This window comes from Dasypus novemcinctus, chromosome 11 (assembly GCF_030445035.2).
Source record: "Dasypus novemcinctus isolate mDasNov1 chromosome 11, mDasNov1.1.hap2, whole genome shotgun sequence".
NCBI lineage: Eukaryota > Metazoa > Chordata > Mammalia > Cingulata > Dasypodidae > Dasypus > Dasypus novemcinctus.
In genome coordinates, this window is record NC_080683.1 from 8,232,396 (window position 1) to 8,256,320 (window position 23,925).

Genomic DNA, 23,925 nt, shown 5'->3' on the forward strand with positions numbered 1-23,925 from the left:
CAGTTTTTCATTGCTGTCCATTCTGCAATTAATACCTTTGTACATAGATAGTAAAGCAAACCTTCACGCAGAGGGGCATATGTGTACATTTCTTACCCAGGATTCTCCTGAGATATTTAGATAAAAATGGAGGGTGGGATTTTGCTCCCCTCTGGCCCTGTGCCTGCACATTGCTGGCAAACTCCCTTAATCCTCGGGTCTCCTGGGCCGCAGCTGTCCCCGCCCTGCCCCTGGCAGAGCCACCCGGCCGCAGGCTCAGGCTGAGGAAGGACGGGTGGGGGCCTCTGACTGCCAGAGCAGCCTCTGCCCCAGGGCCGAGGAAAGCCATCAGCCAAGGAATGACTGCGTGCCATTTTGCTCTTCTGGCTGCTACTCCACACACAGAAACCCTAAGGGCGCAGGGCCCGGGAAGACTCTTCTTTGTTTGTTTCTTGCCAACCAAGATTCGAGAGATTAGGGGGACGCTCTTGCCAGCATTTTCCGAGTCTGCACAACACTCCCGGCAAACTCTGCCGCTAGGAGCTCGTTTGCCTCTCAGAACCTGCCGGGGTGGGCGCCCTCATTCCTGTTTACAGACGAGGTGGTGAGGGGCACAGCAGGGATTTCAGCCCAGGCCCAGCCCGCGCTCCCACACCTGCTCTCCGCCGCCTCGCAAGGCTTGGCATCCAACCTGTGACAACATCAAAGGACACGCGAGCCTCCGCTGAGATGATCGCTCTCCACTAGGTATGATTTCAGGGGTGCCAGGAAGGTCCCTCACCCACAAAGAAGTGGAACACTACCCCTGCGTCCACAGTTAGAGCGCGTCCCTTTGGCTCCCAGCTTTGACCCTCTCCACGGCGAAGCAAGGACACGCAGGTGTTCTTTAACCTGGTAACACCCAGGCCTGCGTTTTGAGACAGCACTCTCCCTTTCTGCGCGTCTTATAAAAACAAGAGGGATTTCCCCCAAATGTCAAGCAACACTGTCCTATGAACTACGTCTTGACCAGCCCCGCGCACTACGCCAGATCCAGGGCTGCCTCCCCGCACTCACCGCCGTCACTGCTTTCAGTCTTCCCCGAAGAGAAGTAAAAGAAAAGAGAAATCAAAATAAAGAAATACTCCCTGAGAGCTCAGCCTCCGCCTCCCCGCCCTCTGTCCAACCCCTTCCTGCTGCATGTTTGGGGTCTTCACAGTCCCCTCACACACCCGCCCTGACCTCTCTTCCAACGAGCTTGTCGTCCTCGGCCACTCAGTCCCGAGGACAGATCCTAGGCCCTCGTATTCCACTCGCAAACATTTTTCTAGCCCGTTCCCTCAAGCATTCAGCCCCACGGGGCCCCCAGTCCACTGACCTCGCCACCTTTTCACCGGCCTCTTCGAAGCCGTTGGCAGCCTAGATCCCACCAGCGATGAGGAGCCAGGCTGGAGATGATGGCGCCATGGAGCTGGCGGTCCCGTCCGCCCTGTGCCTGGCTCCAGCCCTCTTTCCCCCAGTGATGTGACTCAATAAGGGTCCCATCGAGTTTATTCTAATTCAAGATGGCTTTGTTTCTCCAAACAGGAAGTTAGGGATTACAACTCCTGTCTCCTTGAGATCTTCCCCCCAGCATCCAGCTCTCACTGTGTCATACTTGCTTGGCAAAACCCGACCCAGGGAAGCAGATGTGGCTCAAGTGATAAGGCCTCCACCTACCACATGGGAGGATCCGTGTCTGATCCCTGGGGTCTCCTGGTGAAGAGAAGAGAAAGTGTGCCCGCACGGCGAGCCGAGTGCACAAGCGGGTGCCTGCGGGGTGAGCCAGTGCCCATGCGGTGAGCTAAGTGCCCAAGCGGAAAGCCAGTGCCTGTGCGGGGAGCCAGTGCCCATGGGGGGCACTGCCTGCAAGGCAAGCCGAATGCCCATGTGGTGAGCCAGCACCCACATGGCGAGCCAGTGCCTGTGTGGCAAGCTGAGTGCCCACGTTGTGAGCCAGTGTCTGCGCAAATAAGTCACGCAGCAAGATGATGCAACAAAAGAGAGACAAAGGGGAGAGTCAAGGTGAAGCACAGCAGAAACCAGGAATTGAGGGGGTGCAGCTGACAGGGAACCTCTCTCCACATCAGAGGTCCCCAGGACCGAATCCTGGTGAATCCTAGGGGAGAAACATGAGAAGAGAAGACAGAAAATGAAAAATAGATGCAGAAGATCACACAGCAAATGCACACAGACAGCAAAAACAGTGGGGCAGGGGAGGGGAAGAAAATAAATAAATAAAATTTCAAAACAACAACAAAAATCCAGCCCAGTTAGATCTAGCTCTCTGCCACCCCAGCTGCTCTACGGGGTACATTATGTGCTTACTCCGTCTCCCCCACCAGGCCGGCAGCCCCATGGGGACAGGGGTTCTGTCCTGTCCGTGCTCTACCCCAGCCCCTAGAACGGGACAGTCGGTGCTCAGCATGTCTCTGGGGCACCAATGTCTTTCCAAGTGTGGAGGAAGGATCTGAGCGCTCACTGACAGTGATAGCTGGGAAAAAAAGAAGTGAAAGACCCCTTGTCTGCAAGGGGGGCCGGGATGGCCGAGACAAGCCTGGGGACTCCTCAAGCTTGCCCGAGGAGAGAGGCAGAAGCGCTCCCCAGCTGGCTCCTCCTAATCTGGAAGGAGATCTGAAAGACCTTGAAAGAGAGCTTCATTCTTGAATCCAAGTGTAGCAGTTTCATGTAATTGATGAGTTCCAAAAAGAAATATTGGATTATGTTTTGTTTTTTGTTTTTTTAAAGATTTATTTATCCATTTCTCTCCCCTTCCCCCCCACCCGGTTGTCTGTTCTCTGTGTCTATTTGCTGCGTCTTCTTTGGCCACTACTGTTGTCAGCGGCACGGGAATTTCTGTTTCTTTTTGTTGTGTCAGCTCTCCATGTGGGTGGCGCCATTCCTGGGCAGGCTGCACTTTCTTTCGCGCTGTGCGGCTCTCCTTACGGGGCGCACTCCTTGCGTGTGGGGCTCCCCTACGCGGGGGACACCCCTGCGTGGCAGGGCACTCCTTGCGCGCATCAGCGCTGCGCATGGCCAGCTCCACACGGGTCAAGGGGGCCCGGGGTTTGAACCCTGGACCTCCCGTGTGGTAGGCGGACACCCTCACCACTGGGCCAAGTCTGCTTCCCTGGATTATGTTTTGGAATCTGATCTGTACCTAGACATGATTGAGTTATCATTAGGGCGTGGAGTCCCCACCCAGTCCCCACCCCCTGGTGGTTGGGGACTCACAGATAAAAGGCGTGGCAAAGGACAGAGTTGAGGGTTTTGATGTTGGAGTTTGATGCGGAAGCCTTAAGCTGGAGCCCCAGGAAGTAAGCTCACAGAGGAAAGAGAAGCCAGCCCCAGGAAGAGAGGACCCCTGAGCCCAGAGAGAAGCAAGACCCCGAAAGAGAGGAGCCCAGGAAGCCTGAACCCTCGACGCCGTTGGCAGCCATCTTGCTCCAACACGTGGAAATAGACTTTGGGGAGGGAAGTAACTTATGCTTATGGCCTGGTACCTGTAAGCTCCTACCCCAAATACATACCCTTTATAAAGACCAACCCGTTTCTGGTATTTTGCATCAGCACCCCTTTGGCTGACTAATAACCAAGTTATAGTTTTCTAAACTTTTACTGATCGCTTTTTTTCAAAGGAGATACCAGGGACTGAGCCCAGGACCTCGTACATGGGAAGCAGGCGCTAACCACTGGGCTCCCCGCTCCCCTGCTAGACTCCGTCAGTCTTGGTTACTTAAGGCTTCCAACCAGAAATCTGGGTGGCGGTAACTAGCACGGACATCTGAGGCCAGGGCTGAGCTGGCCGAGCATTGCTTCCAAACTCTGAACTTGACAAGCAAGAGTCCGGCGCCCTGAGAACAGAAGGACCCTCGGTGCTGGGGGAGCCACGGACCCAGGCCCCCTGCCCTGCACTCTGGGCCCCTCTGCCAGCGTGTGCCAGGCCACCCCGCGCTGCCATCACATGCGTCATCTGCCCACGTCTCACACTGAGAAGAAACACAGAGCACGTTTTGTCTAATCCACACCAGACACCTGGACAAAAGTCGCCCGAAGAGGCTGTCACGCCAGCCTCCAGCGAACCCACAGGAAGTGGTGGTCACGTGACAGCGGCGTCCCCAGTTCTCCTCGCGTGACACCTCATCTAATCCTCACAGCCACCCGAGCAGGCACGTACTTTATTACCTCCACCGGACCGAGGACGAAACTGAGGCACAAGGAGGTTAACTAACCAGACACGTGGCAGGGGCAGAGCCTAAATGCAAACTCCTTTTGACTCAGAAGCTTAGCCCATCACCTTTACTCTTACATGCCATCCCAAAATGATTTTTCATTTGAAGCAAACTCTCTTCCCCGAAAGGTTTGCGTTCTGTTGAGGGGGCAGCCCCACCCTTCTAAACTCGACGAGCTCTGGGCAGGAAGTCTCCACTTGCTGACTTGGGTGCTGGCTGCTTGTCAGTCAGAGAAGCCCAAAGGGGAAATAGGAGGGGCAAGCGGAGGGGAGCGAAGATTTCCTGAGCGCCATTTCGCGCTGGGTGCTTCTAGTAGCCAGAGGGGTGCTGATGCAAAATACCAGAAATCTGTTGGCTTTTTTTTCTTTTTTAAGATTTACTTATTTACTTATTTTCCCTCTTCCCCTCCTCCCGCCCTGCTGTTTTTTGCTGTCTGTGTTGTCTTCTCTTCTCATTTTCTCTCCTCTAGAATTCACCGGGATTCAATCCTGGAGACCCCTGATGTGGAGAGAGGTTCCCTGTCAAATGCACTACCTCAGTTCGTGGTCTCTGCTGCGCTTCACCTTGACTCTGCCCTTGTCTCTCTTCTGAGGCATCGTCATCTTGCTGCGTGACTCACTTGTGCGGGCACGGGCTCACCACATGGGCGCTGGCTCGCCGCACGGACATGCTTTCTCTTCTTCTTTTTCATCAGGAGGCCCCAGGGATTGAACCCGGGTCCTCCCATGTGGTAGGTGGAAGCTCTGTCACTTGAGCCACATCTGCTTCCCTGCTGGCTCTTATAAAGGGTATTTATTTGGGATAGGAGCTTGCAGATACCAGGCCATAAAGCATAAGTTACTTCCCTCCCCAAAGTCTATTTCCACGTGTTGGAGCAAGATGGCTGCCGACGGCTGCCAGGTTCAGGCTTCCTGGGTTCCTCTCTTCCCAAGGCTTGTTTCTCTCTGGGCTCAGCGCCTCTGCTCTCTCCATAAGGCCAGCTGTAGACTATCAAGCAAACGGCTCATCTCCCTTCCTGGGGCCTCTGCTGTGTTAATTGAGCGTTCTCTCCTTTCTTACATATCTGCTTCTCATGTGTTTACTTCCCAGTCTCCAGGATCAAAACTCCAAACTCTGCTCTTGCCATGTCTTTTCTCTGTGAGTCTCCACCCATCAAGGGGGTAGGTACTCAAAGTCCTACTGATGCAACCCAATCAAAGCCTTAATCAGTATTTAATTAAGTAAAAGTGTAACCTCTGAATCCAATATAATCTAATATGCCCAGAGGGACAGACCAGTTTACAAACATAATCCAATATCTATTTTTGGAATTCATAAACAATATCAAACTGCCATAGTGCTTCTTATGCATTAGGTCTGTTTATCGTTTACAATGGGCCTGGGTCGTTGGTGGTAGAAATGGGATTTGCACCTGAACATCTACCATTTCAAGCAACTCCCAAGTTGTATTATTTAGGACATGTTTAAAAACTACTAAGAAGGCGTTTCTGGGTCATGCATTTGGGGTTTGAAGTAATCTCAGTAAAGCTCAGTTGAGGCTCTGACCATCTCGTTCTTTCCTTCCTCTTAGCACTTGAGAACAGACAAGTATTTTGCAGATTGGAACTTCTATTGAGATGGGTAGAAGAGTTTGAATCAATGTATCACCAAGTTCTGACTCCAAAGAAGGACACAACTTGTTCTAATTTGCCAAACCTTAACTGAATTGTCAGTGGCATCCCAAGTTTGGCATTTTGTCTTTTTCTGAACTAATCTGAGGTTTCCGAATGGAGGCAGCCCAATTGCAACAGAAAGACCTGTGGCCTGGAGGTCAGGACTTCCGGGTTTTGTGCCTGGCTCTGACTTGCTCTTGCTGTGTGACCTTGAGCAGGTCACATCGCCTCTCTGGGTCCATGAAAATAAAGGAATCTGGTCTGATGAGCTCTAGGTTTCCCTGTGGATTTAAAGTTTTAGGATGTGAACAAGGGGTCTGTGCTCACTTGAGCTCAAATCCCTGTTTCGTCATTTACTAGCTGGCAAACGAAGAAGTTGGACGAGTTGTTTAACTATTCTAGGTTTCAGTTTCTTCAGATGTAAATTAATTAGTCATACCTCTGTCATGAGGTTGTGAGTAGTAAATGAGAGCTGGGCACAATGCCAGGCACAAACACACGTGCCCAGTATAGGTAACTCCTGACAGCGATTAAGGGTTCTTCACATATTAGGAAAACTAAAGAACTGGGTCATAAAAAGAACCTCTGCACCTCCAGCAGGAAGTATTCACTGAGCACCTCTTCTTCATCTGTGATGCTTTTGGGGGGGCGGGGGCGTTGGCAGCCCAACCAGTCCCACTCCTTCTGCTTTGCCACAGGGACAGGAAACCTGCCTCACCCGAAGCTTGGGGCAGCCAGGAGACCCGTGGCTTGGCCACTAAGAGGCAAGGGACCCCTAGTGGGTGGCTTTGGTCCCTGATGGAAGGGGCAGTCCCCAGAAGAGAGCCCCCTCCCACCGCCCCTTCAGCTTCTTGCCCCTTAACCATGAACATATTGTTTGGAGCTGGGCCGGCAGTGACCATGTGCACAATCCAAGGAGGGAAAGCCACCAAGCTAAGGCAGCAGAAGGCTGGAAGGGGTCTGGATCCTGGGTGAGGAATCAACGCCTGCCGCTGCTGGCCTTCAGGCCTCTTGCTCTGTGAGAACAGAAAGCCTGTTTGTTTATGCTACCACCGATTGGCCTTCCTGTTCTTGCAACTGAGCCCATCCAACCTCGTACATGATTCAACAACATTTATTAAGTTTCTACTAGTGCCGGGCACTGTTCTAGGTATTTTTAAAAAGAAGGGATATAAGGCATGGTTAAGATTTTACAGTCTGTTCAGCAAGACAACCAAGTTGTTTATTTTTTTGATGCAGTGAAAATATAAGAGGTACAGGAAATGGATGTAGCTCAGTAGTTGAGCACCTACTTCGCATGTATGAGGTCCCCGGTTCAAGCTCTGGTACCTCCTAAAATATATATATATGGTGGTACAATCAATGTATTTCTGTTATTGTTTGGGCACAAAGGAGGCAGAGGACGTTCTTTCAGAATAGACAGTTAATTTTGATTACCAAATGCTCTCTAGCACTAAGAGCATTGCCTAGCATATAATGGATGCTCAAAAAAGATTTGTTAGATATGGCAATGTTACTGCCAGCTCGCCGGGCCCCAACGATGATTGCACTGCTCTGCCCTTTGAAGTTAGCTGTGGCCATGTGACTTGTTCCAGCCAACAAAATGTGAGCAGAATTGCTCTAGGAATAAATGCCAATTTCAGGTGGAAGCATTTAAGAGTTAATGCAGATCCCTTTGTTCTCTCTTCTCCTCTGCTGCTGTGTCAGTGGCAGTCCAGGTGGTATTCTGGGTGCTGCTATTTGAAGGTTGTTTGTTACTGTGGCATAACGTATCTGAACCTGACTAATCCAATGAATGAATGATTAGTCAGATGAATGAACGGATGCATAGTAGCAGTGTCAAGAATGGACTGAAGGGGTAGGAAGTCTGGGGCAGACACTGTTGGTTCCCTACCCTAATAGGCACTGCCCCTCCACGCTTTTCTCCTTTGCTCACAGAACCTGCATCCCATGATAGAGATTGAAAATGCCAAATGCTAGCTTTCCCAACTTTCCCATGCTAAGGCATGAATGTGTAGCTCAGTCCTGGCCAGAAGGTCCTGAGGGAATGTTTTCTGGTGGGTATGCTTTCTGGAAAAGGGTTTTTCTCTCTAAAAGAAAGAATAGACTTTCCTCATTGTGAAAGCCTCATTTCTTTGAGTTTTCTGTTCCTTGCAGCTGAAAGCATCTACCTGATAACAGCACGGCAGAGTGCAGTGTTGCAGTCGTCACGTAAGAGCTGAGGAGCTCTTGGATAGGAAAAGAGAGGAAGGGGGTGGTCTGAGGAGAGCGGGGCGGAGAAGCAGCAGGACTAGGTAACTGGCTGGTGTGGGGTTGGGCTGGGTGCTGGAAACGAGAGGCTGAAGCAGTCACTCACTTCAAGGGCCCCGTGGAAGAGCACTTAAGGAAAAACCAGCAAGGCGGCCTGTGCCAAGGGCCGGCTGTGCTGCAGGAGCTGTGAGGAGGGAGAGGCAAATGAAGAGTCGGGGAAGGCTCCATGAAGAAGGAGGGCTCCACGAGTGGCCGGCTTTGGGTGTGGATGGATAGAGAGGAGGATAATAGTTTGGGCAGGCTCTTGCTGATGTATCTTAGACCAAAATTTCTAAATAACTAGTACTTTACAAATAATCTCTGCCTTGCAACTTTCATTTTTAACCTTGTTTCAAACAGTTTTCATCTATCGGATGGAAAGACAAGAGGAGAACCTTGTGCTATACCAGGAACTCTTTGAGTGGAAACCTCATTTAAAATATGATGACTTAAAATTTCGTTAAGTGGATGTACTAGAGGTGAGACACCATGATTTCCCATTCTTGAATATTCAAAATAACATTCTGGTGAGCTCTTTGGGCTAGAGTTTTATCTATACCTTAAGATTATTTCCTTCGTATAAATTCCCAGAAATGCAGTTACTAAGTCAAAGAGTTCTTGAAAGTAGTAAGCTTCATCGAAGATATAACTGCTACGATCCTTGATAAATAGGCAATTGCTTTCCAAAATGGTTCTGTCATTGCACATGAGAATGTTGCTTTAACGTTAAAAATGCAAGCCTGGATCACCTGAGTCATGTACATAATTGTGGGTGTTTTCAGCCCGAGTGCTTAACCCTCAGAACTGTGCTTTTCCTCTTAGGTTCTTTACAGTCAAGCTGTGCTACTCCCGTGTGGTGTGTGAGCCGAACGCTAGGCTTAAGCTGAAGATATTCTTAACAGGGCTGGAAAGCACTCTGCTTCCTCACCTTTCCTAAAAAGCAAAATCACCACCCTTTATTAAACAGCTGAACAAAGTAACCGTGAAATAGCAAAGTAAATAATCCAACACCATGACTTGTTTTAAGAAACAAACTCTGAGGTTTAACCAGTGCTTGGGCTTACTGAGAAATCAGTGATTCTGATCTTTCTCACCAGTCCTTACTTTCAACCACAGCCTCGTCCCCTCCTGGTCTTCGTTCTCTGATGGATCAGGATAGTCCGTTCTAACTGGATGGGAAGAGGAGGCCTCTGCAGGGCTGGGCTAAGCACCTGCCGGGCTTCCCAGACAACGAATCCATTTCCTGGCCGTAGAGTCTACCCTCCCCGAGGGCTCAGGACCCCCAAGGGGCTGCGACCTCCCCGAGCCCTGGTAAGAGGAGACAGGAGAGGGTGGCTGGGTGAACTGGACCATCACCTCTTCCTCCTGAGGGACAGGGCAGCGTGGGGCACTGAGGGAGGGGCACAGTCCTAGCAGAGACTGGAAAGGATGTTCAAGGAAGGGCAAGGACCTAACTCCCAGTTTATCAAAACCATGACCTAATGCCTGAACAAGGAAGTGGCAATTTTTTCCCCCAGCTATAGGACTAATCAAAACTTGGTATACTAAGTGTCACTTTACTTCTCTCTCCTTCCCTCATCAGTAAGCAGGGGTGTAAAAGTCCTAACTCTCGATATTGCTGTGAAAACCAAATGACATGGATGTGTGAAGGTCTTTTAAAGCATGTTAAGAAAGTATTACTAGTTTGCTTTTTGTTTACATTAAAAATAACATAGCGGGAGGCAGATGTGGCTCAAGTGATTGGGCTCCCGCCTACCATATTGGAGGCCCAGGGTTCGATTCCCAGGGCCTCCTGGTGAAGGCAGGCTGGCCCACGCTTTGGAGAGCTGGCACAACAAGATGACGCAACAAAGGAAGACGCAGAGGAGAGACAGTGAGAGACGCAGCAGAGCAGGGAGCTGGGGTGGCTTAAGCAATTGAATGCCTCTCTCCCATACTGGAAGGTCCTGGGTTTGGTTCCTGGTGTCTCCTAAGGAGAAAGACGAGGAGAAAAAATACAAGCAGACATGGAAAAACACATAGTGAATGGACACAGAGAGCAGACAGCGAATGCAAACAACGACAAGGGGAGAGGATGAATAAATATACATATAGAAAATATGTATGTATAAGAAAATAATAAAAATAACATAGCAGGGTATAGCTGCAGCTCAAGTGGTTGAGTGCCTCCTTCCCATGTATGAGTCCTGAGTTCAGTCTCCAGTACCTCCTAAAAACCAAACAAACAAACAAAACAGAAAAAAAAAAAAACCTTCATTGGGGAGCAGATATATCCCAGTGGTTGAGTGTTTCTTCCCATGTACGAGGCCCTGGGTACCTCTTTAATAGTAATAATAATAATAACAACATAGCTGACATCGATATTGCAGCATCTACTTTACAGAGTCCTTCTCAAACTTTGGCATGCGTATGAATCACCTGGAGAGCTTGTTAAAATGCAGCTTATGATTCAGTAGGTCTGGCGTAGGGCTGAGATGCTGATGCAGCTGATTCATGGACCACACAGAGTAACAAGGGTTTTACAGCAATTTACAAACATGAAATTTTCTAATAATAGATCCCTGGCAGACTTCAAGTCATGAAATTAGACAATCATTTGTGTAGCCCACTTGTTATATGGTCAAAATAGCTTTGAGGTTTTATAGGTGGTAGATTTTTGTTGTGTTGTGTTGTGTTTTGTTTTGTGTTATTTATTTATTTTCAATATATTTTTAAATTTATTTTTAAAAGATACATAGATCACACAAAATGTTACATTAAAAAATATAGGAGGTGGCGGACTTGGCCCAGTGGTTAGGGCATCTGTCTACCACATGGGAGGTCCATGGTTTAAACCTCCTTGACCTGTGTGGAGCTGGCCCATGCGCAGTGCTGATGCGCGCAAGGAGTGCCCTGCCACGCAGGGGTGTCCCCCGCGTAGGGGAGCCCCACGTGCAAGGAGTGCGCCCAGCACGAAAAGAAAGTGCAGCCTGCCCAGGAATGGCACTGCACACACAGAGAGCAGACACAAGATGACGCAACAAAAAGAAACACAGATTCCTGGTGCCGCTGACAACAGAAGTGGAAAAAGAAGACACAGCAAATAGACACAGAGAACAGACAACCGGGTTGGGGGGGGAGAGAAATAAATAAATAAATACATTTTTTTAAAAATTTGGCAAATATTAAAAATATTTATATATATAGGAGATTCCAATATGCCCCACTCCCCACACCCTCCACTTTTCCCACGTCAACAACTTCTTTCATTAGTGTGGTACATTCATTGCATTTGATGAATACATTTTGGAGCACTGCTACATAACATGGATTGTTGTTTACATTGTAGTTTACCCTCTCCCCCAGACCATTCAGTGGGTTATGGTAGGATATATAATGTCCTGCATCTGTCCCTGCAATATCATTCCGGATAACTTCAAGTTCTAAAAATGCCCCCACATTACACCTCTTTTTCCCTCTCCCTGACTTCAGCAACTCCAGTGGCCACTGTCTCCACATCAGTGATATAACTTCTTCCATTGCTAGAGTCACAATAATTCTATAGTAGAGTACCAGTAAGTCCACTCTAATCCATATTTTATTCCTCCATCCTGAGGACCCTGGGATGGCGATGTCTGCTCTACCTCTTAATAGAGAGGGGGCTTCGATCCTTTATGGCTGATGGATGGGACTCTCCTGCTTGCAGCTGTAGACTCTCTCAGTTCCCTGGTGTGGTGGTTGACCATCCTCACCTCCCTGTTAGCTGACCTGGGTAAGTCCAACGAACTGGAGAGTAGGTGTTGCCACTCCACTGAGGCTCAGGGCCCAGCTGGCACATGGAATGTGCAGAGATTCAAGTCTCCTGGGCGTGCACCAACCCCAGCACCAACCACAGGCTCAATCAAAGGGACAGAAGAGGCATGTATAGAGAAGTCACATCTGGGTCCAACTCTGTCACACTCAGGAGCACAAATTCCAAAGGAGTGCCCACTGGCAAGGCACTGAATTCCAGAGATATCTGCTATGACCGTAGGACCTGGGTTTCTCCATAACCCTCAGCAGGGTGGTATATTTGGATGGTACAGATTTATATCAGAAACTCGAGTCTAAAGGTTTTCCTAAGTGTGCTTGACATGCCAATAGATATAGTTGACAAAAAGATAGTCACATGAATTCAGTGAACCTTGGGTTAAACTAAATTAATCCAGGTTCTTTACTGCAGAGTGTTATCATGTATGCTGCTTTCTTTCTCATATAAGGAACATGATGTCCAACTAGAAATTGCTTAAGTAAGGACTTTTTTTACCCCGATATAAGAAGTCTGGCATCAAGGAAGTCCCTCGACAGTCGCTGAATGACATCGCCAAGGACTCAGGTCCTTTCCATCTTCTTGCTCTGCCGTATTTGGCACGTGGGCCTTGCCCTTGGGCTAACTGCTCTTGTGATCAGAAGACGACCATGGCAAATAAGCTTCACATCCTTATGACCGCCAACAGCAAAAATGGGCTGTTCCTTCATGTTAGTCTTTTTTTCCCCAAATGTTGTATTTTTCAGTTCTAGGATTTCCACTGGGTTCTTTGTGTATGTGTATGGGTGTTTACAAATCAATTTTATTGATATATATGAATAAAGCATACAATTAATCCAAATGGTTTTTTTTAATAGTTTATTTCTCAGCCGATATGTCCTATCTTTTCATTCATTGTAAGCACATTTTCTTTTATGTTCTTGAACATAGTTATGATAGCTGGTTTTTAAAATCCTTGTATGCTAATTCTAACATCTGGGTTATCTTAAGGTTGGTCTCCATTGATCGCTTTTTCTCTTTTTTCTGGGTCACATTTCCCTGTTTCTTCTAATGTCAAGTAGCTTGGATTGTCTCCTGAATGTAATGAATGGTTTGATGTCGAGATTCTGGATTCCTTCTGTTCTTCCAAAGAGTATTCCCTTTCTTGTTTGTTTTAGCAAGCAGTTAATTTGGCTGAGTTCTGAGGATGCAAATACTGTCTCCTCTCTGGTGGATGGCAGCTGAAATATCAGATTTGATCCTTTAGCTTTAGATGTGCTGCTTGGAGTCTGTCTCTCACAAGCACGGTTCAGAGATTTGAGCAGAGTTCATACATAGAATTTGGGACTCCTCCTCTGTGGCTCTTTCTTCTCTCCAGGATTTCCTTCCTCACTTTCTAGCTACGTGGTCACTAGCACTCCGTCCTCCGGCTTTCCATGCCGGTCAAGTGTGGGTTTATATCCTGGCTTTAACTGCCCCCATGTGACCCTGATGGAGGCCTCCTCCCAGGCAACAAACTGCAAAAGATGAGAAATGTGTGCAGGGCTAGTGCCTTCTTCCCAGCCTTGACTCTCCTCCAGTACCTCTGAGCTGCAGGTCACTGCCCGGTGTCTTCAGATAGTTGATTTTCTTGTCCTGTAGGACATTTGTGGTTCCATAGGAACCAGTCAGCCATTAACTGGAAGCAGAATGCTTGTTGGTCCCTTTTTTAAAGGACAAGGAAAGCTATCTCAGAAGTGCCCTGGCAGATTTCTCCTCTGTGTCATTGGCCAGCATTGTATTCACATGCTCTTCATAAGCCCCCTACTACAGGGACCTGCTTGCCCTAAAAGTCAGGGCTCCCTGAAAGGGTAAACAGAATTAGGGTTTGATTAGCAGGGAAAAAGGGGCAACGACTGTTAGGCAGGAAACCAGTGGGATTTGCCACACAGGACTTTTCAGTGCCTTTAATATAAAGAATTGCATGGTGGATCTTCAAGCACTTCTCCCAACCGCACCTGCCATATTTCTTGAACTTATTCACTGGATTAAGAAATCCTTTCCCACAGAGCATGTGTCAGGACTGAGTCCTGCTCTTGGAACATTGGTCTGAAGTTCTGGAAACAGCGAGGGTCCAAGGCCACCTTTCGTTCACCATATTCAGGGATTATCTTACCACCCCTGTCCACGTGCTCACTAATTTATCAGGGTGTCCGACTCAGCAATTGTTTCATGAACCAGCGCAATGGCTCAAAACTCACAGTCAGAACCGATTGCTGGTAGATACCCCGGGGGCCAAGGGAGTTTTGGGCAACCTGCTCTCGGAATGTGAGTATCTCAGGAAAATCCAAGGACAAAGAGTCTTTCCCTGAAATCACAACTAAACTGAGGACACAGGGCTTTGCCCAGTCAATTCTTTAAACTAACCCAAGCTGAGGAAGTGGTGCCTGGCACAGAGTTATTACTTTGCAGGTCGCCTAAGTCCTGGCACTTGGGAGCTCTTCCTTCCAGACCAACCGTCAGTTTCCCCTGGAAATAACCAAAATCACATTGAAAAATTTTTAATTATTGAAAAGACGATGTAAAGATACCAGTAAGAAACACTTTGAAAAAGAAAGCTACCCAGCTACTCACACTGGTTTTTATTTTAAAATCCCTATCCACATGCCCACATTTTTATGTGCTATATAGCTTCGATCCTAAAATATAATTGATTTTAAGACTTAGTATTGATTTAGAAAAAGCTCTTTAGGAAAAGAATTTAAAAAAGGAAAAAAAATTAAAAAAGAATAAAAAAAAGAAACACCACGAAACCTACTAAGCATGCTCATTGTGCACTACGGCTCAACTTCAGAAATCTTAAAATGAGGAGGGGGACATAGGGGCCAGAATTGAGTGATATAATAGAAAAATGTATTTATCTATTTTACTTTGCTATGTACCAGAAAGCACTGAAAGTTATTTCATTTTCAAATTGGAAATGCACGCACGTGGTTTCACATTCAGAAGTTACACAAGTGTCCTCCTAGCATCCATTTCTCAGTTCTCTCCCTGGAGGCTGACAGTGTTTTCCCTCTCTCTTGTGTATCGTTCAGAGTCGTTCAGAGGAATTTCATGCTTACACCTGCAAGTCAGCCTTATATCCCCTCTCCCACCCTGTTGTTGGTTTGTTTTTTAAACACAGATGGTTACATATTATACACCCTTTCCTGAATCTGGCCTTTTCACTTGACAAAATACCATGAATAATTTACATTATGTCCAGACCATTTTTATTTCTTGTCTGGTTTTTAAGATAATCTCACAAGCATTCCTCTATCTTCCTATATGACCGTTGTAATTATCCCTTTTAACAACTGTTCTGTTTTATAGGCGTGGCTGGCCCACAATTTAATAACAACTCCCTGTCGTTGAACATTTAGTTGGCTCCCAGTGTTTCGTGCTTACAGAGAACACTGCATTTTCTCCTTCCACAGATATCTCTCTGATAGCCACGAGTGGAGACTCTCCATCTACCGAAGGGTCTTCCCCTATGGGGCTCACCGTGCAGCGGCGGGAGCAGCCACAGAAGGAAAGAGGAGCACAGAAGCGTTGCTGTCCCCAGGAGCCTCCGAGGAGCCCGGGCTCCCACGTGGGCACAAGAGCCCTGCTGGGCCCGCCTGCCCACGCCGGCCGTGCCCGTGTCAGGTGACAGCAGGTGCAAGAGGCTGCCGAGCTTGACAACGGTGCCTCCACCCCAGCAAGAGACCAGTCTCCACATGTCACCAGGGCCAGGTCCCAGCTCTGGGGAGTTTACAGAGTGGCAAATGCCTAAGAACACGTAAAGAACAACAGCACTTTGTCCACACTCAGCAGGTGCCCGGACAGCTCCCTGGGAGGGAAATGTTATTCTTTCAAATAGATGAGAAATGGACGAAGAGATGGTCCATGACTTGCCAGAGGTGCAAGTGGCAGAGCCCGGCTCCCCAGCCCCCTCTGCTGTACGGCCCTGAGAGAGGCCCCTGGATGTGGCCTGGCCGCACGCTGGGTCTTTGCTCTGTGAATGCCTCCTCGTTCTTCTCCCGCCTTAAATTTCTACAAGGGCCAGCTGGGTCCTGCGGATGCCATGAGTGCCCACGGGGTGGAGGAGCGTTTTCCTAGCGGTGTTTGCTCTTCTCCGGAGAAGGGCGTGTGAGGCTGGGGCTCTCCTTGTCTGCCGGGGGAGGAGGTGCTGAGGTTCTCCTCACCCCACAGGAGCAGACCCAGCCTCAGGCCCCACACACGGCTGGCCTTGGGGCTGCAGGGCCCCCAAGATTCCTCTCGGCTGAGAGCAGCCCCATCCCGCGCCCCCTCCACCCCCCCTCGCCCACAGGCAACACCGCCCCCCCCAACCTCATCCACCTGCAGCCCCAGCTACGGAACACACGGAGTGAAACCGTCTCCGCGGTGCCCCGTCTCCTGCGTCATGTCGAATCATTCAATTCCTCCTCTGCCTTTGGAGCGAAAGGTCCTCATCGCCTCGGAATATTTCAAATGCCGAGACAAATAGCAACTTACAGCGGATGTGACCACCCACAGCAATTCTTCTTTTTTTAAAAAATTGTAATGGAAGTGGCAAGGAAAACAAAAGACGGGCAGTGAAAAATGGGTCTTCCAACTTCAAACGCTGGTCCCACTCAGAAGTGACCACCCTCAGCAGTTTTATTTCTGAAATTTTATATATATGTATAGTATAAACACAGAGAATCTATTTCCCCCCTTTTAAACATAAATGGGCTGGTAGCATACAATGCTTTCTGTTTGTTTTTTATTTTTATTCTACTTTTATTTTATTCTATTATTTTTATTCTCCTTTATTTTTATTCTACTTGTTTTTATTTTAATCTTGGAGGATTTTCCATGTGAGCCCTCCCCCTCTTGCCCCCGGTCTGCCTTATTCTTTTCAGTGGCTGAAGAGAATTACATTATTTGGCTCTACCATAATGAATTTAACTAGCTTTCCATTGATGGAGAGTTAGGCTGCCTCTGGATTTTTGCTATTGCAATTGGTATATGCATATATTTTTGGGGACTCCTGTGAGTATTTCTGCAAGATAAATTCCTACAAGCGTTTTTCTTTTTAAATAGGAAGTGCCAAATTGCCCACCAAACTGTAGCTTTTCACTGGAGTCTGAACAAATAGCTTAGGCTTGATAATTAAATCATTTTAAATACCCAGGATTCTCTTTTATATATGACTTTAAGACACAAAAACATAAACCATAAAGGAAAAGAATGATACATTATACTACATTAAAATTTAAAGCTACTGTATATCAGACGACAGCTAAAGAGGTTAAAAACAAGGCACACGGGGAGAGGATATTTGTAATGCATTCAGCTGAGCTAACATTAGGACTGACATCTTCACATTATTAACAAAATGACAAATCCCCCTCCCCCACACGCTCGCCCCACATGGGCAAAGTCGAAGCATGAGCGATTCGGAGAAGAAACAGGAATGACCAGCGAATGTAAGCAAGAGTGCCCATCCTCACAAAGGCTCAGGGAAAGACAGACAGACGATAATGAGACAGCATTTCACGTGCCTCAGATTGGCACACACAAAAAAAACAAATTTAAATCTGGGAACACCAAAAGAAGTGCAGCAATTATAACAGATCTCCTAGAAACTACCAGGGGGAATATAAATTGGCACAGCCACTCTGGAGGGCAATTTGGCAGCCCCGAGTCAAATAGAAGACGTGCCCTGCTGTGACAGTGCCAAGGGAGATGTTTAACAAGGAGCTCAGCCGCACTGCTGGTGACAGAGAAACACTGGCAACAGCCCAAATGTCCAGCGGCAGGAGAACGACAAATACATCGTTGTCCCCGTGTCATATAATGGGTTACCAAAAAGCAGTAAAACGGAAACGACTAGAGTCACATATCACAACAAAGTAAAAAAAAAAAAAAAGGAAATTGCAGAATAAATGCAATATGTTTGTTTATGTGAAATTTAAAAATATTTATAAAACAGTCCTACGGATTGTTTATAAAACATATTCATGTAATGGGAGTATAAGAATATGGAAAAGATTCTCACCAATCTGGGACATGGCTTCCCTGGGGAGGGAGGATGGGGGTAGGATCAGGAAAGCATTCTAAAGGAGGCTTCACCCGAATCGGTGATGCTTCTTTTCTTTAAAATCAAAGACATATTTGACCGAGATGTGGGGAAATGTTGAGATGTGTTAAATCTGGCTGGTGGGTACATGGATGCTTTGGGCACGTCTCTATTTCATAATGCGAGAAAGACCCTGTTTAGGCTACCTGGATTACCCCAAGGTCATACAAAAGGACAACATGGTGGGATGACAGCGCGCTCTGCCCCATCAGCACTGTTTCAAACCCTCTCTTTTCTCTTTGAGTTGGATTTTTTTTAGGAAGTACTGGGGGTTGAACCCGGACCTTGTACATGGGAAGCAGACATTCCACCACTGAGCTTTACCCACTCCCATATTTTTCTTTTTAATTCTTGACTTATTCAAAGAGGTTTAAACACTTGCACTGTGTAGAAGATATACCTGGGAGTCGATGTGGCTCAGTGGTTGAGGGCTGTTTTCCCCTATAAATGGCCTAGGGTTCAATCCCCAGCCCCAGTACCTCGAGAAAAGGAGATATGCCTATATATTGATCAAGCCCAAAAGTTAAATCACATAACTCAAAAGGCAAGTGCTATATTAGAAGGCTGCTCCATTAATTTAGCAGAAACCTACCTACTTCTTTTTTTTTTCAGGAAGGTTAGGGAAGAGGAAAACATTCCATTTGTTGGCTTCTAATAAAAGTAATAGTTGGTAAACACTTTTTAAAAGATATTATAAAATTTATCTGAAAATTTCAAATCAAGTTTTTCAGAATTTTCATGAAGCAGAATTATTTCCACCTACAACAACAAAGCAGACCCCATAAAGTATTTCTTTTGTTTTTACTAAAAGTAAAGGGTATATTTGACTTTGTTCTCAGGACAAAGACTTTTACTAAAAATGTTGAATAGCCCTTGCTTTACCCATGAGGTTTGCAGCAGCAAATATCAAACAAACAGTGAGTTAAACAATAAAGACGTTGAATTATCTGCCCTTACAGGAAGGGCGCAGACAAATGGCTTGGTGGTTGATAGTCACTCAACAACATCATCAAGGATCCGGCTCTTTCCATCTTACTCCTCGGCCATCCTCGGTGTGGTAGCCAGTCTCCAAATTAGCCTTCAATAATTCCCAGCTTCTGATAGTCACACTCCTCCCACATTTTACCTGGGTTGGTGTATAAGACTAGTAGTAGAATATGGCAGAAGTGCTGAGAGTCACTTCCAAAATTAGGTCATAAAAAGACTGCACCGTCCAGCCTGAATGCACTCTTGCTCTGTTGCTCTCTTTCTCTCTCTCCCACAAATCTCTCACTCTGGGTAAAGCAAGCGCGTGTGTGAGCAACAAAACACAGAGGGCCAGGCGGTGAGATTCTGAAACTCTTGCCAATGGCCAGCTAAGAACAGCCTGCCAGCTCTCATGAGAGTGAACTGAGAAGTGGGTCCTTCAGCCCCAAATGAGCCTTGAGATGACTGCAATGCTGACAGCTTGAAGGCATCTTCAAGAGAGGTGCAGAGCTAGAACCAGCTAGGTCCTTCCTGGATTCCTGATCCTCAGAAACTGCGTAAGATAATAAGGGTTTGTTACTTTAAGGCGGTACGTTTTGGGGTAATTTGTTACAAAGCAATTGCTGACTAATACAGGGTATGACTGCCATGTGTCCCTTGATGGACGTAAGAGGGCTGTCATTGTTCCAAGCAGCCATGTTCTCACAGGACAGCCTCTCAGGCAGCAAAAAAGGGGATGGGACCACAGGGGCTCTCCTTATGTACCTTTCTCACTTTATCAAGGAGGAAAATCTTCCTTAGAAGCCACCCAGCAGATTTCCACTTCCTTCTCAGTGCCCAGAATTCCTAGCTGCAAGGGAGGCTGGGAAATCAAGTCTCAGGCCTTTTCAGCTGCTTTACAGGGAAGTGGACAAGGAACAAGCAGGTTGGGCACTGCTGCTGGACAGCAAACCACAGGATCTACCCGGCCCTCCCTATAGTCTCCATTTGCCAGATTGTTTCCTCCTGACATCACTTAGTGTGGGAAGCACGGAGATGGCCCAGAAGGAGAGCACTTGTCCAAGGCTGTCTTCCACCTCCATCTGCTCACCCTTCTCTGCTGTCTCGATGGCAGAGTCTCTGTTCACCTACCTGGAGAAGCCCTGCCCTACCACCCCCACCACCACAGATGGCTCCAATGTTTTGCTGTCATCCCAGACACATCTTAAGGGGAAATGATCCTTTTCCTCCACCCAGTTTCCCCAAGTCTGCCAAAGGTAGCCCTGCCCCTCCCAGCCCCCAGGCTATAAACAACATCAGCCATGATTCACCCTTCCCATCCAACCAGTCCCTAATCCTGAAAGTCTTCTGTGGCCTCATTATCTTGTCTTCCTGGCCTGCCACCACCATCCCTCCACGGATGTGGCTCCTCCTCATCCCTGGTCTTCCAACCCCGGTTTCATCCCCCTTCCCAGGCTGCTGTCCAGAGAACTCCCAAAGCTCCTCTGGCACATGGACCGGACCTTCCTCTTCTGACTGCACCTCTGCATTCCACCTTATCCCCTGGGCCCATCTGTTCTGGGACCCCGGCCCTTACCGCCCAATGAAAAGAATACAAACCACAGGCCAGGCGTTTTACAGCCACTGTCTTTGGCCTTTGCAACTATGCGGTCCTGCCTGGTCCAAGGCTCTTGGGCCGCTGCTCCCTCACCCATCCCCTCCTCGCGCTGTTCTTTGCCACAACGCTCCCCCTCCTCCCAGAGTCTACAAAACCACCGACCTGGAGCTCTGCCGAGAAGCTTCTTTGACGGTGCAGCGCACATGGCTCAGCCTCGCCTCTTAACTTCCCTGGCATGAATCTCTGCCCTGCACAATTTAGTACTTAATTATAGACTGCCTTGTATGGTTCTCTGGGTACTTCACATTTGTCTCTTCCCCAAGAAGCTGTAAGTGTCTGAGGCAGGGACGTAGCTGCCACACGGCTCCCATCCGCTGGGGCACCCGGTGCAGAGCTGGGCACACAGCAGATGCTCACAGAGCTGACCTGATCGGCCAGGAAGGAGGCAGGGTCTCTACTGTTCCCAAAGCTGCTTGGACTCCACCCTCCACCTGCCAGCCTGCACCCAGCGATCACCTCGTATCTCTGCGCATGCACACCGCCTCATGCACACGCACACTGGCTCATCCACATACACGCATGCGCAGACTCATTCTCTCTGCTACACACACATTCAGTCAAAATCTCTCCGGGAATGGCTGTGGCTCGAGCGATTGAGCCCCTGCCTCCCACATGGGAGGTCCCTGTGCCTCCTGAAAAAACATACAAACAAAAATGAACAACGGGGAAGCGGACTTGGCCCAATGGATAGGGCATCCGCCTACCACATGGGAGGTCCATGGTTCAAACCCCGAGCCTCCTTGACCTGCGTGGAGCTGGCCCATGTGCAGTGCTGATGCGCGCAAGGAATGCCCTGCCATGCAGGGGTGTCCCCGCGTAGGGGAGCCCCATGTGCAAGGAGTGTGCCCCGTAAGGACAGCTGCCCAGTGCGAAAGAAATTGTAGCCTGCCCAAGAATGGTACTGCACACATGGAGAGGTGACACAGCAAGATGACGCAACAAAAAGAAACAGATTCCCAGTGCCGCTGATAACGATTGAATTGGTCACAGAAAAGCACACAGCAAATGGACAGAGAGAGCAGCCAACTGGGGGGTAAGGGGAGAGAAACAAATAAAAAAAAAATAAATCTTTAAAAAGAAAAAAAGAACAACAAGCAAAACAAAAGAAAAAACCAACTCAGGGGAGCTGATGTGGCTCAGTGGTTGAGCACCAGCTTTCCATATACAAGTTCCCAGGTTCAATCCTTAACCTCAAAAAAAAAAAAAAAAAAGCTCTTCTTCCAAACTGAAGCAATTATACATTCAATACAGAAAACTCCTTGCTGAACCCTGGGCACGTCCCTCAGTGGGCGACTCCCCTAGGAGCTGGTGGACCCCCCTGGGACTGGTCAAACAGGACTAACAGAAGGCTGGAGCTGGGATCCCTCACCGTGCGGGGTGGGGCTTGACGTACCCAGGCCTGCCCTGCACTGTCTCCAGCGCGAGGCGACGGGAGACACCGCCTCGCCAGGCCCGGCTGTGAGCACGGCACCTCCGCCCCCTCGAGCACGCGGGGAGGGCACTGCGTCGTGGCCTGGGTGCCGGTGCCCAGTCCTGACCCCCTGGGCTCCCGGGCATCCCTCTGCCCTGACCCCGTGCTCCACTTCAGACCCCCAAAGCTGTAAATATTGCCACCTCACACGTGTCCCTTCAGCGTGGGAAGAGGAGAGCTCAAGGGTGACACCCGCCCTCAGAGTGGTCTAGAGTCCAGGTGATTTCTTCCTGGACGCCGAGCCACCGTGGTGGGCTGGGGGCGCGGCCTGAGGGCGCTGAGGATCAAAGGGTCGGTGGACGCGGTGGCGCGGCTGGCGAGGTCCCTGAATCCAGGTTTTTCTTCCCTGACAATTTTGCCCGCGCCCAAACAAACAGGCACAAAGGGGCGCTCCTGGGAGAAGAGCGCAGGAAGGATTGCGCAACGCGTGCGCCCTACGACCCAGAGCCTGGGGGAGCCCCCGGGGGAGGGGGGTGTCTCCCTCGCGAGCAGGAGCCTCCGCCGGCAGCCCGGGGGAGGGGACACGGTCCTCCTGGAGGGAGGCCGGCGTGGAACTCCCCGGCGCCGCCGCGGGACGGCGAGGGAGGCACGGCGACAACCCCCGGCTCCGGTTTTGCAACTCCTGGGCCCAGCCAGCCCCGGCCGGGGTTGAGCAACGCCCGCGCCCTCGGGGCTGGCTGCGCGCGGGGCCGCTCCCGGGCCTCCCGGGGCGCGCGGAGGGCGGAGGAGCCGGAACCTGCGAGGACTCGAGCCGAGCGCTGAGGTCAGGGGGGCGCGCCCAGGACCAGGCCCCTGCCCGGGCAGCCGGGGGACCGCGTGCGCCTCTTCCGGGCGCCGGAGCCCTGCGCCGTCCCCTGGGGCCTCGTCCCGGCCGAGGGTGTCAGGTGCGGGCCGCCTGTGCGCGCCCGTCGGGCCCGGCAGCGAAGCTCGGCGGCGGCTTCTAGAAGCTGGGCGGCGAGGCCCGGGCCGGAGCGGCAGGCAGGCCCGGAGAGGCAGGCCCAGAGAGGCAGGCCCCGAGAGGCGCTTCCTCCCCAGCGGGAGGCCCGCGGCGGCGGCGATGGAAGAGCAGGTGTTCAAGGGGGACCCCGACACCCCTCATTCCATCTCCTTCTCGGGCAGCGGATTCCTGTCCTTCTACCAGGCCGGGGCGGTGGACGCCCTGCGCGACCTGGCCCCCCGCATGCTGGACACTGCCCACCGCTTCGCGGGGACTTCGGCCGGGGCGGTGGTCGCCGCTCTCGTCATCTGCGGGATTGAAATGAGTAAGACCTTTGTTTGGGGGTTCCCTGGGCCCCCGCGGAGCCCCCGGAGGGGTTCTGCAAAGGGGAGAGCCTGGGGCAGCCTTGGGGATGCTTTGGGGAGCAAAGCCAAGCTTTCTGGGCGGCAGGAAAGGAAGAGTTGGGAGGTTGGGGGTCGTTGGGCAGAGCCCATGCGGCAGCTGCGATGTTTGAAGGTGGGGGGTTCCCAGGTCTCGGCCAGCTTGGGTCCACCTCTCCCTCTCCCTCATCTGCCGAGCCTAGGTTGGAGTGGGAGCCAAGAGGGAGAGGCAAGAACCCCTCCTCCCCATTTCCAACTTCCACCAGTCAGATATCCGGGGAGCTGTGGGTCCTGCCCAGCCTCTTTCAAAATGTCAGTTCCTCCGGAGGGGCAAGGCTGCAGATCTTGACCGCCTTGCTGGGGCTGGATTTTTCCAGAAGCCTGGAGAGGTGGAAGCCCTGGGGCTGGGGGGCTGGGCAGGAGGGTCCAGGAGGGGAGGAACTGGGAAGGGGCG

At 49.8% G+C, this 23,925-nt stretch overlaps 1 protein-coding gene across 1 annotated transcript in view; it reads left to right on the forward strand.

The window, feature by feature from the left end:
• The first annotated feature begins 23,181 nt into the window (after positions 1-23,181).
• Positions 23,182-23,925, forward strand: part of PNPLA1 (patatin like phospholipase domain containing 1) — a 56,208-nt gene continuing 55,464 nt past the window's right edge. The window contains exon 1 of the mRNA XM_058306644.2: positions 23,182-23,416. Coding sequence (XP_058162627.1) covers positions 23,212-23,416 — 205 coding nt within the window. The 5' untranslated portion in view covers positions 23,182-23,211. The remainder of the gene's footprint in view (positions 23,417-23,925) is intronic.